The 19,682-nt window shown below is 34.7% G+C and overlaps 1 protein-coding gene across 1 annotated transcript in view; it reads right to left on the bottom strand.

The window, feature by feature from the left end:
* Window positions 1-2,119: 2,119 nt before the first annotated feature.
* LOC129256790 (transcription factor 12-like) overlaps window positions 2,120-19,682 on the bottom strand; it is a 71,784-nt gene continuing 54,221 nt past the window's right edge. Inside the window, exons 10-14 of the mRNA XM_064097622.1 lie at window positions 11,295-11,508; window positions 9,845-9,934; window positions 7,248-7,477; window positions 6,260-6,394; window positions 2,120-3,496 (exon numbers count right to left, since the gene is read on the bottom strand). Coding sequence (XP_063953692.1) covers window positions 3,201-3,496; window positions 6,260-6,394; window positions 7,248-7,477; window positions 9,845-9,934; window positions 11,295-11,508 — 965 coding nt within the window. The 3' untranslated portion in view covers window positions 2,120-3,200. The remainder of the gene's footprint in view (window positions 3,497-6,259; window positions 6,395-7,247; window positions 7,478-9,844; window positions 9,935-11,294; window positions 11,509-19,682) is intronic.

The raw sequence follows: 19,682 nt of genomic DNA, 5'->3' as shown, positions 1-19,682 counted from the left end.
TAGTTACAGGATACATTAGGAGAGAGCAATAACGAAAACCCCAAAACCTTGAATTAGAGTGTGCCTATCTCATCTTTTACCTGGTCATCATAAATAAGTTAACCCCACTCGGGTTACAGTCACAAAATATATTCCAAAATTTTCTTCTGCCTCCTCTTTCATTATTTCCCTATCTCCCTTGTCATGAAACAGGGAGACAGAAAATACTTTTTCATCATTAAGTCATTAATCAACTAAATGAAACAATAATCTACAACATTTACAGTTGTAATACATATACAAGCATTGTAGAAAAAAATCATGCAAAATTCTACAATGTATCAATGTAGCTAATATCTACTGAAGATTCATTTACCCTCTCACCTTTGCAGCAAAAAATAAAAAACAAATAAATAAAATAAAATCAATATAAATAAATAAGAATAAATACACAAAAAAAGGGAGAAAGAGGAGCACAGATGTGATGGATCCTTGAGATTAAGAATACTGGATTGTTTATTTACCGCTCAAAGAAATACATATCTGTACAATTATAATACTATCAGGCTTATCCAAACTATAAGTAAAATTCAGTAAGGAAGTATATTGTCACAATACACTTAATCAATATAACAATTATGAACTATAATATAAATATGCACTTTTATTTTCCTTTTCTACCAAGAATAAAAAACAATTGAAATCATTTAATGCATGGACATATCATATGGAATGTGATTTGTCAATTTCATGAGATGATGGTTTCAAAATTGAGACAAATTGCAAATCTTGATTATTAATTGATAAATTAAAATTGAAAAGCATGGCAAAGAAAAATTCTCAATTGATCGGACCATTAGCTTTAATTTGTCATAAATTCAATCATTAATGACCTAGGTGGCTTGTGCCAAACAAAATTATGAATAACTGCTAAAGGTAAGAATGCTTCTGGCACCTCAGAACAGCAAAATAAAACTGAAAAGTAAGGGACATTAATTTTTACTTTTCATGGTAATATTGGTGTCTTCAGAAGAGTTCATTGGTATTTTCAGATATTCAAACCATTCTTATATTAAATACAATCACATATTTGTTTAGAATACTGAGAAACGGGTAAAACCCTGATATAAACTTTCTCCTGATATGACAACCAAATTTTTAACATTGGAAATTGGGAGAAAAATTCAGTCATTACTCCATAATACAAACTGGAACAAAAATAACACACAATTTTTAAAAGGTGATGTAAAATAGAGATATCCCTCTTCATATATTCCAATATAGACAACCATATCTTGGAATTATGGAAATAAAAATTGATAAATTATGGTCAGTGGAATAAAATTTGCAAGGCAAATGATTACACATGAAAGAATGAACTGTTTTGATTAATAAATATTAAAATCTCACTAAAACCATGTTATTCAATAATCTTTATAACATTCATACCCTTTGTATTTGTTTTCTCTCTTTAATTTTCACTGCATCTTATGTTTGATGCCATAACATTACAAATTACAAATAATGTAGTCAATCAAAAGTCTTTAAATTATTTTACCTGGTTTCCAAGATTATTTTACCTGGTTTCCAATGGTTTATTGACCCTTTTTCTTGTCTAATGCCAATGTTGAATTGTCATCATACATTAACGAGGTTGGTCCAATTTAGTGGAAACCAAACATCAAGGTGATGGCAATTTCATTTTTCTCCAAACCTTATTTTTCAAAAAGTATTTTTGTCAATATTCTCAACCTGAAATGTCAAGTCGAATCACTATTTATGAGTTTCTTACTATTTACTCTCTAATCTTTCAACTGAATGTTTTGTCTTGCTATTTCTTTTTAATCAATCATGTGACCAGTCATATTATTGATGTGAATATGATGTGCCAAATGTAATTGTGACCATTAACAACCTGAGAATCACTGAATCTCATTATCTGAGTGAGTTGCTATCCAATGTAAGCATTATTCGATTTGGCAGCCAAACGGGGAGAAATTTCGACTTAAAATGAAAGCAGCATGAGAGCTATGGCAGTTAATATGAATCCATGGGCAGGGAGGAAGATTAACACTCTCAGGATAGCAACATTATTTATCAACAAGTTTTTTCAGGAAAAGTTAAAAACCATGTGTTGACAAGATTGCACCGTCTGTTGAACAAGATTATTAAAAAGTCCACATGAATAAAGACATAGCAAGGCTGACCTACAGATTACAAATGGTAAAAGAAAAAAAAATGACAATACATACCCTCATGAGAAAGAAATAGTTGATAGTACATCAAGACTTGGCAAAGAATAAAACAAATAATGAGCACCGAAACATATCAATGGGGAACTGAAGGGGGTTAAAGTGGCTACTATTGTGCAGTGAAACATTTAATATAACAAATTCGATTACCCAGACATAGAAAGAAATAAAATATTATTATACAAAATAATTATACAGCTGACCCAGATAAAACTGGATGCAGAAATAAATCTGTCGTCACTACACCTTGTCTTTTTTTTTCTTCTTTTTTTTTTCCTGGAAACTTTTTACAACTTTACACAGTGAATAACAAGGTATGATAACAAATGTACTCCTATTATGAAACATACAAGAGAACAAAAAGAAGAAACCCAAATACTATCAAATGATATCTGCACACATGATTCTGGGCATTTAAAAAAAAAAACATCTGAAAATAAAGGTGTCCTGTTATGTCTTCATCCAAAAAACTTAGTACCTTCACCATATTATCTGCACTACCCAATAGCATCTCTTAAACAAGGTTTCACAGATGTGAAACACAACATTACAATTGTAACTTCCTTTCTCATCAAGCTTTACAATGACAATGAGAGACGGGGGAAAACAAATTTCTCATACAAAAATCCTCTCCTTCACAAATATAGAAGAGGTGTTTTCCAATCAAGTTTATGACTTCATCAATGTACATTACAGGCATATATAATCAATAGACTTTAGAAGATAAAGCTGCACGGCTGCAATACACAGATGTAGTCTACTGGTACAGACCCACTTCAAGGACATCATGATCATAAAGTCAGTGAAAGTTATTGGCAGTCTGAAAGAGAACTACTTGGTCTTGATATTGTACTGCTTCCATGAATCCTATGTTAGAGTGAACTCACTTTATTCAAGTCACAGTAAGAGATAAAGAGTGATACTCCACCCGTCAAGGTCTGTAACGGTAGACTAACAAACAAGTGAGTGTTACTGTACAGCAATACTGTCATTTTCCTCTGGCGTGAGTGGCTCTAATGGTTGAGCAGATGAGTGTGATAGGTGTGACAAAGCACTCTTAGATATGTGATCTCCACCTCCCATGGATGATGGCGAAGGGTTAAGGTCCATGGCTGACATATGTCCCCCTCCCATCGATCCCAAACTTGTCTGATGTGGGCCACCATGGGACATGGAGTTGTCATAAAGATGGCTGGCGTAGCCTGTTGGTGCACCTGATGTCTGCCCCAGACATGATTGCATTCCACGACCATGGAGGTTATTGCCTATATTGGACATAAAAAACAAGATCAAGAGATGAACTTTACTAAATAAGAAAATATAAATTAGATATAGTCAACCTGTAATTCATTGTACCTAGAATTGCATGGTTATTTTTATTCTAGGATTTGGGTATTTCCCAGTGCTATCTGTTTGAATAAAGTGAGGAAATCATTTTTCTCACATAGAATTACTCATAAATAGAATAATGCTCAGGTTGGAGGCATTAACAAGACCCCTCTCTTTAATTGTCATCCCTCTCGTCCCACATTGTTTGTCCTGTGAGTTCTAACAGTTCTACTACACATTTAAAACAAATTCATACCTAACCACAGTGACCTAACCACAGTGATCACTGTTAACGATCCAATCATATAGAATGCTTCCATTCAGTTATGCCTCATATGCCCAAAGAATACACACTGAAAAACCTGGGTTACTCTATATTGTGTAATTAATTCAGATTTTGTCCACCAAATATCTCTTTATTCAGACCGGCTTATGACACAATACCCACTTACAAAATAAGTTGGGAAAACATGGTATAATAAATTTTCAAAGTTGATATCTTATGAATTTTCCATCAATGCTTCACATAAAATGTATACAATAATAGTGTAAAAATGGTATGAGGAACTGAATCAATTTGGGAAAACATGTTTGTTTTCTTAAAGAAGAGGAGCAGGGGTCACTAAAGCTCCCCCCCCCCCCAAAAAAAAGAGAAAAAAAAGAAAGAAATTAAAAAAATAAAAATAAATAGATGGATAGATAGATAAATAAAATTATTGATTTAAATGATTTTGAATAAAATGAGCAAAATGGTATTCAAATACAATGTCGGCCCTTGCACTTCATTTTCAAATTAAAGGACAAGTCCTACCCAACAAAAAGTTGACTTAAATAAAAAGAGAAAAATCCAACAATTATAACACTGAAAAGTTCATCTAAATCGAATGTAAAATAAGAAAATTATGGCATTTTAAAATTTCACTTAATTTCATTGAACAGTTTTATTCACATCCTGGTTGGTATGCTAAAGAGTGGACTGATGACATCACTCACTATTTCTTTTGTATTTTATTACATGAAATATTCAAATTTTACCTTGTCCTCCTATGAAACAAAGTTTTATTCCTCCCTGAACATGTGGTATTACCATCGTTATAACATTTTATGGTTCAGTCAAGTTGGTCCTTATTGTAAAAATTGAAATATTGTATAATTCAAACAATAAAAAAAAGAAGAAATATTGAGTGAGTGACATCAACTCTCTCATTTGCATGTTGTGCATAAACTGTTTTGTGAAAAATAAGCAAAACTTTGAACTCAGATTTTGATGAAATTTTCAGCGTTATGCTTGTTTGATTTTTCTCTATTAATTAAAACTAACATTTTTCTGTGATGAATGTCACAAACATCATTGAATTCTATGTTTATTCAAATGTATATACCAATATCATATATCATGAATAAGATGCTCCTGCATCCTAGATAAATTTTTACCATTTGATTGAAAAGGGCAAAAAATTGTTTAAAATCTGAGAGAGATAAAAGCCTGAATGAATATTCTAATAATGCAGGCTTTGATTTGAATGACACCTAACTCAATAACCCATGCCATAAGACCACACCACAAGCCAATAATGATAAGCCATCAAAAACAGGCAAAACTAACACATATTAACTTCCATTTTTTCTCAGCCAACAAGTTTGAGGTTATGGTGTTGGATTTCACAACTGGGGGGCATATATACTAACTAGAAAACTAGCTAACATCTGATTTGGGTTGTCACTCCGCTCCCAAATATTGACAACTAGATAATCCTCTTAGGATCAAAATATGGGCCTCTACAGGAAAGGCATCAATTTAACACTATGATAACCGATATTACTTGATTAGTTTCTTCAGCTAAAATATTACGAGCAGAAAACAAAATGCCCTTCAAAACAGGATGAGGATCAAATCTTGGTCTCCCCACTTGCGATTAAACAGCACTTTTCGTGGGTAGGTCTTTGGGGTTATGCGTTCCTCGCCCAGTCACAGCGGCTCTCGTCTGCACACCTCCCGGGAATTGACGAGGGGCAATTGGAACCAAATTCAAGGGGCGTTGTTTCCTGACAAGTCTCTTTCAGTAATGACTTGGTGTAGCAGGCTTAGGGTTTATTGGTCCTGGCATAATCAGCCTTTACAATCACCACTAAGATGTTGGGTTTCTAGCCTGAGTTTCACCCTGAGCTTCCAGACAAAGACACATCATGCTACAGAGCTGTTTTTCATCAGGTTAAGATTTAAATGATTTCTTCCTGTAACTTGTCACTTCCATGTACTAAAGCCAGGTCAGAAATATATGTGGAACCAAATTGAAATTGGGTTTATTACCCTGAACATCATATAGATGTAAGAGCCAAATCTAGAAAAGGCCATATAAAGATTCAAAGTGACAGAACATATCCTGTACCTCAAGCCGCAACAGTGTGCTCAATTTCAAGGGAAAAAAACAATTGCATGTATTTTTACTTGCTTCTTGTATCTCCTCCGTACCTCAACACCGACTATACCTCTAAATACTATTCTTAATACTGGTAGATCAAGATGAAATGGAAAAGGGGGTCCTACTTGACCCACACAAGAGAAGACAATACAAGAAACTCTGCAAGTACATCCTATGCAACAAATAATGCTGACCACTAGTCTCATTTCAAACATCAGAGCCAACTTGCTAGATGAATGCAAGAAGGTGTTCTGAGAGAAACAAAGACTTACCTACCTGCAAGTCCAGACTGTGAGACTAAGGGATCCGAACCAGGACCTGGTCCTCCAAGTGACCCTCTGTTTGGCATTTCTTCTACTTTTTCTTCTTCTCGCCGCTTAAGGCACGCTGCTTTGGGGTTCAGGTTACGTTCTGTCAGCAAACATAGATCATACCAACCGTTTGATTATCAATGATTATACTCAGAATTCAAAATTTACAGATAATTCCAAGCAAAAAGCTAGCATATTCAACAAATCTTATTTTCCATCCAAAGTACATGTATGTTTCTTATTCCTAAACGCTTTGCCTAAATGTTCCTAATCAAAACAAGATTCAGCTCATATCAAATTTCCATGCACTCCAATTCTTTTAACCCTATTTTAACTGGGCTTTTTCAGACTGGGTATTTACTAATTATGCAAATATGAAATAAGCTTTTTACCTTAACTCACTTAAAATAGCTAGGGAAATGCTAATTTTAGGTGGAAGTTTTTATCTTAGCATTTTAATCAATCATCTAAAAAAAAAAAAGTGAATGAGAATTAACTTTTTATGTGATTTATTGTTGTGTCAATTACTTATGTCTTTCTTTTTTTTTCTTTCTGATGAACGTTGTGTCTGGGACCCTTTTGCAATCATAATCACCATAAACTATAAATCCATATACCCAGTTAAATAAAAAAATTAATCAACATTTATCATCTATAGTTGAATACACATTTGCTTTGACCTGCAAGGCTTAAATAAAAAGTCAACAAGCGATGCAGTCAAAAAGTTTCTGCGGAGGGGGGGGGGGGGTCACAAAATTTCATGGGGGAAGGGGGGGTCAAATTGAACTAAGAGTGAAGAGCTTCTCATTAATAAAAATGAGAGTCTACGGGATATTCATTATTCTTCGTATTTATTTAAAAACAACATGCTTTTCTAGAGTCAGAGACTCCATGTTTCACTTCCTTAAAAAGTTACTAAGTAGAATTATGGAAAAGTGAATGATAGTTATTACCTCTAACTTGGTGCTCCAATGTAGTAATGACTGAGACTGCTGAATGTAGTATGGTAAGCTTAGTTTGTGCCTTGTCCTGTTTGAGGTGTAACTGACACATTCTACCAAGTTCTTTGAATGCTTCATTGATGTCCCTTACACGGATACGCTCCCTTGCATTATTGGCATGGCGGCGCTCTTTCTCTTTTACCTGCTTTTGCTCCGGTGACAACCCTTCATCATCTGACTCACTGCTGAAAAAATGGAAATAAAACATTCCACATAAACTTTTCTCCTTTCATCACTAAAATCACAATGACAATAATACTATTATGCTTTTCACACTTCAATTTTTGTTCATTAACCCCAGGAAATTGGTGGGCTAAGGGGGAAGGGGGGGGGGGAGGTGGTCTTAGCCCCACCAATTTCCAGGGGTTAAGCTTAGCCCATTTAGTTTTTCACACTACGTTTTAGCAAAGTGGGCTGGCACAATAAATAGTATGTTACTATCTGGCCTTGCAAAAAAGCAGGCTAAGCCAGCTTATTGTGGTGCTAGCACCACAATTGCGGTGCTTAGAGATGCAGTGTGAAACGAAACTGGGCTAAGGAAAGTGGGGCTAAGCATTACCAATCACAGAAGTTGATATTGCACGTTAATCGCACTCTGTATGGTAAAATCATCAATATTCATGAGCTGTATGATAGTCCTGGGTTAAGGTGTTAACCCCGGCTAAGCAAATAGCATGGGGTTAAGAAAGACAGTGTGAATGAAAAAAGATAGTACGGGGTTAAGGATAGTCCAGAGTTTAGGATAGTATGGGGTTAAGGAAATGCAGTGTGAAAAGCATATTAAGGTTTTATAACATTCATAAATCTTAAATAAAATAAAAGGTTACCACATCAAAAGAAAAAAAAATAAATGAAAAAAAATGATTTTAAAATCTTGTCTTTTTCATTGCCCCTTATATAAACGCTCTGCAATACATTTGTGCTATGCTTTGTTCTCTGATGTGAAGCTGCAAAAATCATTCAGCAACAGCATATCTTTTTATAATGTTTATAATGCTTCACTATAATGTACAAAAATCAATTGTTCTCCCCATTTGTAGACTGATTTTCACAAACATAACACATACAAAGACATGGAAATTTGAGCATTTCATCTAAGATATTAGTGCATGCTTTGTATCAAGCTCTAAATCAATATAAAGCTTATCTAAATAAACATACAGACCTTATTATTGTTCTACCCTACACCCTTCAATTATTTCATATCTACTAGTCATGCGATCACAATTCCTTTCTTAGTGTCTTGGATGATACTACCAATAAGTTTACAATGAACAATATTGCTCAGTAGATAACATGACAAAAGAACCATTACACAATAAATCATTACAAATAATAATAAATAATAGAATTTTATTTCTGTTTTTCGACTCTTAACAGCATTAAAATAATGTAGAGAAATATTTAAAAAAGAGGTAATTGTCTTACTCCTCATATTAAGGATTAAAAAAAAAGAAAATGGCCTCACATAACCGAATATCAGTGCTTACTTTAATCCATACAAATTAACTATCAAATCAATGGGGACTGTAAATAAACTTCATTGATACTTTCAAACTTAACTATATCAAACCATCATTGAAAAAACAATTAAAACAAAGAACTAAAGCCCTAATAATATTTGCATAATAGAGCCATACTTTTACAGGGAGAGAAGAGCTAAAATGCAAGTCAGATCCCCAAATTAGAGTAGCTAATTTGTATTTCTACATCATGCCCAAGCTTTTTAAAATATAGAGCAAATAATGACTCAATTAGCTGAAAAGTAAGGGCCGACCACATACAGATGATGCATGTAGCTAATATCCTGATGTATTTTCAAGACTAACTTATTTCTATATGCCATTTTCATTAGCAACAGTCCAGGGTGGGCAAAAATCTTGCATGAAAAAACGATTGCTCATTATGTTCATCTCATTAAATTTGGGTATTAATGTAACAATCACATGTCATTGATAAAAGTGGAAGAAGATATAGATCTTATTTGCCAATGGCTCTGTTTTAATGTACAAATCAGCCTTTGACAGTGATGGAAAACTAATACAATGAACCTTCATTACCAGGTCAACTAGTACAACTACCTTCACACAAGTCCTATCTTTATTCCATCTCTTCCTTCCTCTTTCTCCTTTTAGGTCATTAATTTCTTAGACAAATTCACATATTGGTGGTTCCAGTTTGCAAAACTGCATCCATTTGGAATAGGCATTTTTTCCCTTTTGGCCAATATAAAATAAATCCTACACTACAATTTACAGATTTACAGTCAAATGAAAAAATATTCATCTTAAATAACATGAACTACTAATGCAATTTTTTTGTTGTCCCCTGAGGAATACCAATTATTTTTACTAGGTTGGTTGAAACATGATTCAGAGAAAATGATTAATGATATAATCAGTGGGATTAAGTCTATCTTACACAGCACGTCAAAGGCTGAATTGATTGAGTCCTGAATAAATCTCTTTGAGTTCATGCTTTGATATTATATGGTGTTATGTCAGGAAAGCTCTGACAAAGTGTTAGGTGAAAAAAGTAAAATAACTAACTCTGGTGATCCAGGATTGAGGATCATAAGACTTTTGCCTCCCTGCTGTGGCCCTGCACCACCACCACCACCACCACTTCTTGAATCATTTCTGAATTGGATGAGATAAAGCGAGGGCATGGTGTTAGTTACATCTTATCCACCTTCCCAATCAAATAAATCAGATTAAAACAAATAATTATAATTCACATAATTCACATGAAAACTGACTGATTACACAACCCAGCATGCTATATATCATACTTGACAAAATCAAATCATACACAATCAATTTCATGCTCAAACATTAATACTCAGTAAACAAGCCGACTATTGTTTCATTGAATGGAAAAATGTATCTGCATCCTTATTTCAAAAGAAATCATTTCAAAAAGGTCAAACGGTTTACTGTTTATTAGTTATTAATCTAAAAATGACTTAGGCTTTACAAATATTAAGTTTGTAGTCTTCTAATTGATTTATGTAGCCTGCTCGGCAATTGCTTGATCCCTTACAACCCACACACAAGTAGAGAGTTTCTACAGCAACCTTAGGGGGACTTGGATTAAGGTAAGGAGAAGAACCCATAATCCAGTAGACTTCCTGTCATCTCTGTCTCATTAGAGGAAGCTAAGGGATTAAGAGGGGCAATAACGGGGTAATCAGATGGGATTATCTACAAGGGGGTTGTCAGTTGATGACACGAATGCCTACAAACCTGTTAAACTATAACTCCCTTGACACTATCCTTGCCTATCATCGTATTTGTATCTGACATGAGTTTTTGTGGAAATTGTCTGAGATTTTACCCAACAGTGCCCTTTCAAAATATGTATGATTACACATATCAGAAATTAAAAATGCTACAGGTCTAATAAAATAGATATCTGACTCTCCTTAGATGGAAGTCTTTTTTTTGTATCATTGAACTTGATATATTAAGAGGATGCGAGTTAAGACAGGAATGACTATCATAGTCTTGTGTCATTCTAGGTGTTCAATTACATCCGATACCTGATCTCCAAGCACAGTGTCAAAACTTTAAGCTGGCGGTGACAGGTCCAATCACACATTTTTTCCTCCTCTCATCATTTTCAGTGAGTAGATGAACACATTAATGTTTGAATTTTGAACAGTCATGCTTAGTGAAGATTGGGTATAATCCTATCTACAAGATCATATTCCTGCAACGAAAGTCATTCCCTTCTTGTAGGTGAGAGAAAACGACTTCAACTGACTTGCAGTTTTATGAACATGACATTTTCCCCGGTTCGATATTTTTAAGGTGTGACATACAAGGATCAATAAAAATAAAGAGCAAGCATACATACTAAGAAGCTAAAAATGCATATTTTCAGGACTGACGAAATAGATTTCTGATTTTTCATTTACATATCTTTTCTGAAATAAGGGTGAAGTAAACAGTGACTTAGAATTAAGGGATAATAATATTAAAGTCATATTAGACCTACTTGAACCTCTTCTTGTTTTTAGGAGCATTATTAGCATCTCCTTTTTTAGAACTGGGAGCACCTCCACCCGAGACATCATCTCTATCATTATCCAGCATCAATCCTCCTCCTCCACCTCCTTTCGTTTTACTCTCATCTGATTTGGTCTTCTTCTTGGTATTGGTACTTGATTTTAGGCCGTTGTCTAGTCCACTACCCATCATATCACCATGTACTGAAATAACAAAATATCAAACATTAAAACATTTGTGTAATTTTTCAAATGAATCCTAGAACATAAAACTTATGCAAAACCTTCAACTTATTAACAAGAAAATGATAAAAGTATAAATGTCACATGAAGACATAACTGGGCATCATAAAGTCTATGATAAAGGGTCATTAAAAAAAAAAAACTCTGGTAAGATTTTGCTGGTTTTGCAAGTGACATTGATAATTCTATCCCATCTTAAAATAATAACATGTACCTTCTATTTAAATACTGTTTAAAAAAATTCCCTCCACATTCTTTAGTCATACTGAGTGTACATTCAGTGCATTCATAGATCCCAGGAAACGCCAATATGTCTGGCTACAACCACAGTTCAGATATATATGAATTGTCACCATAGGAAACATTCATTTCAGTTGCATTAACTTCTCTCTGCAATCATAAACCACTAAAATGTTGAGGAAGTCAATAAACTGCCTTATCACCTTTACACCTCCAGTGCTAGGCAACACTAAAGAAGTAATCTTATATCCCAAATTTTAGGCCACTGATTGAATTACGCCTCAATTTCAAACTGAATCTCTGTCGACCTCCACTATTGAATTATGATTTCATCTCTGAACTTCCCTAGAATCACCCAATCCTCTCATCTTACGCCTTTTTACACTTGGCTTATCTCCACCTTTCTGCACTTCATGCTGCTCCATTTCAGCTTTCTTTCTTACATTTTTCCAACAATCTTTGAATATTTCATTCTATTTTAGTTTTAAAGCGCACAACTCATGTTGAATTATGAACCAAAGGACAGAGCAACAGAGACTATTATATAAACATTTCATATTTTGACGGAAATATATTTTTTGAAGGGTTGAACAAGTATTCCCAATTTGATGATTTTGAACGACAAAATTGACACATACCCCTTTCATAAACCCAATAAAACCCAATTATGCGGCTAATAGCAGCATAATTTGGTCGTAAAATCAGAGGAGGACAAGAGTTATCCGCATTATTCTGATGCTGCTATTATCCGCATAATAGCAGCATCGGGACAAGATTTTGAGTTTATGAACGTATTTCCAAATAATGCGGATAATTGCCATGGTGCGGTCACAAGGTCACCCTTTTCCAACACAACCGCATCGGAGGGGGCGTGTCCAGTTGTCATGACGATTATCCGCCTTTTTCAGGACGGGCGCTCGTAAAAATAATGCGGATAATTTTCGGAGTTTGTGAACGCAATTTTTATTGAATTATCCGCATTACTCTTAGGCGGCTAATTGGAGGATAGGTTTTATTGGGTTTATGAAAGGGGTAACATATATAGTTGATTTGTTGAGTCTTTGAGCTACCGAACCATCTTAAAATTCCCATCTTTCTTGTGATGTGCCAGTGATTGACAAACTTTCTAAGGACCTTTTCCATTCCGGAGGCCGAGGCGGCCAAAAACTTCCTCTTTGAATTCAAATACCTCATTCAACTCATTGAGAGTGTTATTGAGAATGTCATTTTAGTTTATTACCTAACATACTCCCATATCTCTTGAATCTCTCCCTCTCTGTTTGTCCATCTCCCTACTTTTTTTAGTCTCTCTCTCTCTCTCTCTCTTCTATCTTTCTTTCTTTCTTTTTTTCCTTCATTTTATCTTTCCCTTCTCTTTATAGATTACTGTTCACATAATTTAAACATAAATTCCCTAGACTTCTAAACTCTTGTGACTCTTATCATGAGAAAGAGGGCATGACTTACCCCCATGCCCATAACATGCCAAGACTTATTAACACCAATTGACTATGAGTGAGAGGTACAGAAGGGTTAGAAGCATAACAGTGGCATATAGAGGGCAAAGAGAAGACAATTCACCACACTTATCATCCCTTCAAAACAAAATCAGTATGGAAATATAATAGGAAACAAAGTTGATCAACTGTCTATTCAGCTTACTTTTGAAAGTTCATATGTATAATAAAAAGCAGAAAGCAAGGGCGTTATATATATATATATATAGACTCTTCCAAAATGTCTAATAAAGTGTTTAAAAAGGACAAATATATATATATAGTACTGTCAGAGGTTTCTTTAAAACAAAATTGATCATGTAAAACAGAAATGTATGCTATCTTTGGGAAAACATAAATTTATAAACTAAGTAATTTATTAAATGAGAAAAAAAATCTAGCTCTTTGATATTGTTTGCCCTGCATTTCTTAAAAGGTATGAGGAATTATCATTATTCAAAAATGCCTCTCAAATAACGCTAGGACTCTACACTGTAATGGGATCTATCTCCTACTACCAGTATACCCACAGACACACTAGACAAATGTGACTGTGAGATCCTGAGAACTACTGCCTATACTGGAACTCTTCAAAACACAGTTGTCATACCAATTCCAAACAAGACTGCCAAAACCTTTTCCACTGTCTACCCTTCCAAGTTGCACCCCCTGGTGGTATATTAAATTAGACTTACAAGCAGTTCAAATTCACTTTAACTCCAGTACTCTGAAGCATGCTATTCCAGACTAGTTCTACATCATATTCATGTGAAATTTACTATCATTTCAAGAATAAATATTGGAGACAAATAAATAATTGAGAAAGTTTACAAGCACACTACTCTCCATCTTTATGTTATGCTGTATAAGACCTACATCCTCATCAAATACCAATCAAATCTACAAAGGGGTCTAGTAAATCATTCTTATTAATATGAGTTTCCTTTTCAAATGACAGTCTGGAATCCTTCTTTATTCAAATGCCCGTAAGGTATATTTGACAATCATGCATCAATTTTCCATTAGGAGGTACAAAGAATTATCAACATTTTCTATACAGGGTTGAAAAATGGCATTAAACAATAATCATAGTCATGGGTGAGATATAAATATTGTCACTTTGTAAATAAGAATCCATTACAAAATTTTAAAAAAAATAGCTAAATACAAGAGCCTTTTTCATCATTATCAAATTCATAAACTATAGGGGCCTAAGGGTTATGAGAGTTAAAAAAAAGATAATTGGTAAAGAAAATGACACTTTTCTGATACTAATTTTCATTCTTTTTCATCAAGAATCTTTTTAAACCTACTTCCCACCTCTTAATTCACCATCTTGCATTCTATATTTCCCCTTGAAGCCCTCCCTCCCCTTTCCATACTCTATTTCATCTCTGATTCTCCAAACTAATAATTGTATGGGGATAGTAGGCATACACACGTCTTATTCTTATGCCCCTCCCTTATCCATTTTTCTTACAAGATGTCACTATACAGATACTGTAAACTTCATCTACATCATCTGAAAGTACTTTGTGCTCAGATGAAAGGGAAAAATCCATGGCTTATTTGGACTTTGGTGGAAAACATGTTTTCTGACTTGACTGAAGTTGAGGTAACACAGGGGAGAAAAAATGGTGGAAAAGCACACATCTATTCTGGCATATTGCATAAATTCACAAACATATCCCTGTTCTGATATTAAAGAAATGTTTCTAGAAATGCCAGGGAGATTTGAGTGAGAAGTAGCACCTGGTTTTCATCTGTGTAGGGGAAGGCTTCAATTTTACGGCGCAAATAAAGTTCAGGTCATACCAACTTCTAGGGGGTGTAGTTCTTGTTCTTTTTTTGTTTGGGGGGGGGGGGTAAACTTCTTACTTCATTATTGTATAGTGTGAAAGTCAAAGGTCAATGTCAAATAAACTGATTAAACCTATACATTAGTAGATAGGCATATTGAATATATAGGAAATATAGGGTTTTAGAAATTACATAAATAGGCCTATAATGCTGCATATGAGTCAGCTTTCCTGCACTTGACCTCTTTTCCTCATTTGATGATCATGACACAAAACAACAAAATCAAAGTATCTGCATTGCAATTGATTACCGTAAGTAACAGACTATAAACCGCACCCGTGGATTAACCGTACCCCCAACTTTGGACTAAAAAAAAAAAAAAATCCTCACATTATATTTGAGGTACGAAGAAACAAAAACTAAGTCAAAGATTTCAAAGTATCCAAAGAGATTACCGGTATGCAGAAATCTGCTGTTCTTGATCAATTCATCTACAAATGTTTGCAAGAAAGAAAGGTCCCGACAATATTGGCCACTTACACGCTCACTCACCTCACAGTCACAGTGTACACACACAGCACTGCCGTTCTTGTACATTGGAAACTACGATACGGTACCAGTACATCTTATCAAAATAATGATCTGTGTCTTTCCCGCCGTAGGAGGAAGAAACATTCACATTTCTTGCATCATGATCACTTTCAGTATTTGTCTAGCATTCGATGTCTTAGCATGAATTTTGGATACGGGATTACAGGAAGGTTCAAGAAACAAAGAAATTTGATTTTTTTTACAGTTGTTTTGACGGCTTCGTGCCGTCTCTCTCGTTGCGTGGTGTACATGGTATCTTATGAAAAGCAAACGGGAAAGAAAAAATAAGCTGGCGCGAAACGGGACATTGGAGGGAATCGAGGGTTAAAATGAATAGCGCCAGCTTAAGTCGCACTATAACCATTACCACAATACAACGCAAGCTAGCTCAGCTAACTCAACTCTCGCGCTCGCTCAGCTGTGACAAAATATTACTGAGTATGCTTTGGCTGCTCTTTGAACTTAGCCAGGGAACTTCGCTGCTTTGAACCGAGAATAAAGTCGAAATTAGTGTCATGAAGGTGGGTGCATTTGTTAAGGACAATATTTGATAAGATCGTAATAATCGCTTCTCATTACCCGCGGCTCATACCCCTCTAAACGACATTGCCCTGGGCGGCTACGCCCGGCCACTCGATGTGTTGTGAACTGGCAGACGTCTTACATGTTCGGAGGGGTTACGACGGGCTGGCTCAGACCCGTCACCGTGGATAAACCGCACCCCCGACTTTTGCTTCTATCCCGCCGAGAAAAAGGTGCGGTTAATAGACCGTTACTTACGGTAGATTTTTTTTTAATCCAAGATGGGGGGGGGGGGGGGGTAATTGTGCCGAATTCATGAGTCATCTTCATAAAAAATAGGCATTTTGTTGTCTTCCTAGATGTACATCTTGTAGGGAAAATTAGCTCAAATTAGCTAGGCTTTCTCAGCAGGTTGCTAGACTTTTTGCTTTGACTCCAGCTGTGTATAATCTTTTTTCTTACTCTCTACTTTCCTCTATCCCTTTCAAGCACAGATATGAAAGGAAAACAAGAAGAAGTAGAAAGGAGAACATGGTTGATCGGCCTCTGGTCATGACCTCTTTAATATAAATTGGCATCCATTCCTCACACCAAAACATATTTGATAATTGAAATATGAAAAAAAATTATTCATTGATATTATTTTAGATGAAACTTTCTTAAATGTTCTACTGGTCAATTCAACAATGTTATCATATGAAAGGGAAATCATCTTAATATTGAATTGCTTAATGGTAATAAATGAAAGACAAAATAGAATTGGTGAGCATTCAAATAAAAATATAGGAATATTTGTGAATTCAAACACAAATCAGCATTTCTTTGACATAAATTTTGAGGTCCTCTATCATTTGTGTATTGTATATTTTACATCAGACAAGTTGAATATGTTCAAATCTTACTGAAGTTGATTTGTATAAATTAACATTATTCCCATAGCAAAGACTGTAATTATGAGAAGCAATCTTGATATTTAGCTGATACCATAAAGATGAGTAAATATATGTACCATCTATATGATTCATCATCAATAAAATGGTTGTAATAAGTACAAGTAATCTTCATTATTAATACTCATCTCATCTGTTCATGCTAAAAAAAATCATCCCTATGCTTCCTTCATTTTCATTTGCAGAAACCCCTTTTCACTTTTAAGTGCATTCTAGTCCCTGATGTAGTGACTTGCAGAATATCTGGAACCCCCAAAGGTTCTACTAATAGTTTTGACATTAAGCTCTTGATTTTCTGATTAATTAGTCATGTTTGTCTCTGACCAGTAACCATGGTAACTGTCTATCCATGAACAGATCATGCAAAGATTATGAATTTAGGCATGAAAAGTGTCAGATAAATCAATACATATGGGCTATTTTAACCAGACAGGTGAAATCAATTAGAGAGTTTGCAATCAAACTGTGACTTCATTAAGTCTAATCCCACTGCGAAGAAGCAATATTTCACTCTAACTTAAATCATTTGTAACCAACACTGAACAAATATATAAAGACTGAACTATTTATAACACACATGCCTACTAGTAACCAATGTCAAGTATCAGCTAAGTATTTGCATACTTCTTTCTTGAGTAAAAAGGAGCTTGCAATTTCATTTCAAATTAGTGACATGGGTTGCCTATTTATGACAGCTTTAGTCCCATCCATCCCAAAGTTTGTCAGTAAGACAGCTGAACCCATGCCTGATCAATTTGTCAAAAGCCACATGCTTTAGGGCTTTGGAAGACATCAGCAAACAACACAACAAATCTGGAACCAGTTTGAAAGGGGTTTCTTAATGTAAAGGGAATATGCCTAGCTACTAGACTTGGGATAGGATGAAGCAATTCATGTCTGTCACCAGATGGAAATCTTCTTCTTTACAAATTCTCAACTTTCTTCAAGGAAGGGGGAATGATGGGCATACGCAAGAACAGGAGACAAAGATTTTTTAAATGTACAATAAGACAAAAATAATCATTAAAGCCTGGATACATGTACAGCGAAGATTTGTAAACTCATCCTAATTTTTCAACATCTATACAAAACAGTGTAGGATAATTCCAACCAATGATTTCAGAATTATTTCTGACAATCAATATGCATTGACCATAACATGATGGGAGATAATTGTTATGTTTATGAAATGTCTACATCAAATTTCTAATTGCTAGTTCTATTTGGAACATGAATGTACCATAGCTGGTTCTTATTAGAGCACAGGTATGTAATGCAATTGCTTTCATTCAAACAATAGACAAAGAACATTCAGTCATCTTGAAGCTAGAAGGGAGTGCTTTCCAACCTTGGGTGTAAATTGAAGTCAGCCGTTGGAGGGAGATAAAGGATTGAACGCTATACTCTTGTCGGCTGCTGGCCCTTGAGATACCTTCGCAAGGAGGTAAAGCTCTTACAAATGGGGTGTATTATTACCCCTCCCCCATCTACTGTCTTCCATCCCAGAGCCAAGTAGTTCAAAATTAATTATTGTATCCTCCAGCAGAGAGACCATCAAAATGGATTCATTCTATAAGCATCAATAGTTTAGCCATGACACATGATAAATGAATCAACGACTCAATTGACACCTAGCCACAACCCCACCCCCTTCATTATACCATCAACAGGTATTTTGCAAGTTATATTGAGAGTCAAGGATATACCTTATCATATTCTCATGTTTACTGTAGGTGTGAAATGTTCAACTAGAATTATAGGCCTTATGGTTATATTTCATTTTACCCATTTTGTAAAAATATAAAAATAAAGTAAAACCCAGAGTCCCATCCTGCAAGTAGGCCTACATCATCATTGCCCTCTTTTTCTTTATACACCTGCCTAAATGACTATAGATATAAATAAAATTTAAAATTTGGGCACAGTCCTTATTTATTTGATGATCTATAAAACCCTTTTCTAATAAACATTTTGAGTTATTGACATGGTAATTTTGAATAAGCAGCCCACATCTTAATCTTGTTACATGACTGTCAAAGCACACTGAAATGTACAATGGCAGCATTGGACAATTTGATGTGAAAACAAAACAAAAATGTGAATATGAAATACTTAGGCCTGATGTGATTAATACAATGTGTTACTTCTATGGGATTTATTTAAAACCCCAAACGCCTGGTTAGAATATTCTTATGCCCATTTAGGCCTATTAAGTATGAACATTAATAGTTGAGAGCATATAGCCCTAAACATTAACAGTGGATATAATGTGTGAGATTGATGGTTTTAAATATAAACGAACAGATGAAATTATGAAGGTTTAATGACAAAAAAGGGGGAAGAAAGAAAAAAATGTGAATTGGGGTGCTTGAGATGAACATGGAGACTAAAATGAGTTTGGTAAAGATACAGAATAAGAATGATATGTGAATAGAATAAAAGGTGATTAAAAGTGATATGTGATTGGGGCTTGAGGTGAAGATGATGATGTCTCTCAGCAAGAGATGAGAATCTGATTCAAGCACAGTGAAAATAA

The sequence above is a fragment of the Lytechinus pictus genome, chromosome 3, assembly GCF_037042905.1.
Source record: "Lytechinus pictus isolate F3 Inbred chromosome 3, Lp3.0, whole genome shotgun sequence".
Lineage (NCBI taxonomy): Eukaryota > Metazoa > Echinodermata > Echinoidea > Temnopleuroida > Toxopneustidae > Lytechinus > Lytechinus pictus.
This window is presented reverse-complemented; position numbering and strand designations above follow the sequence as displayed.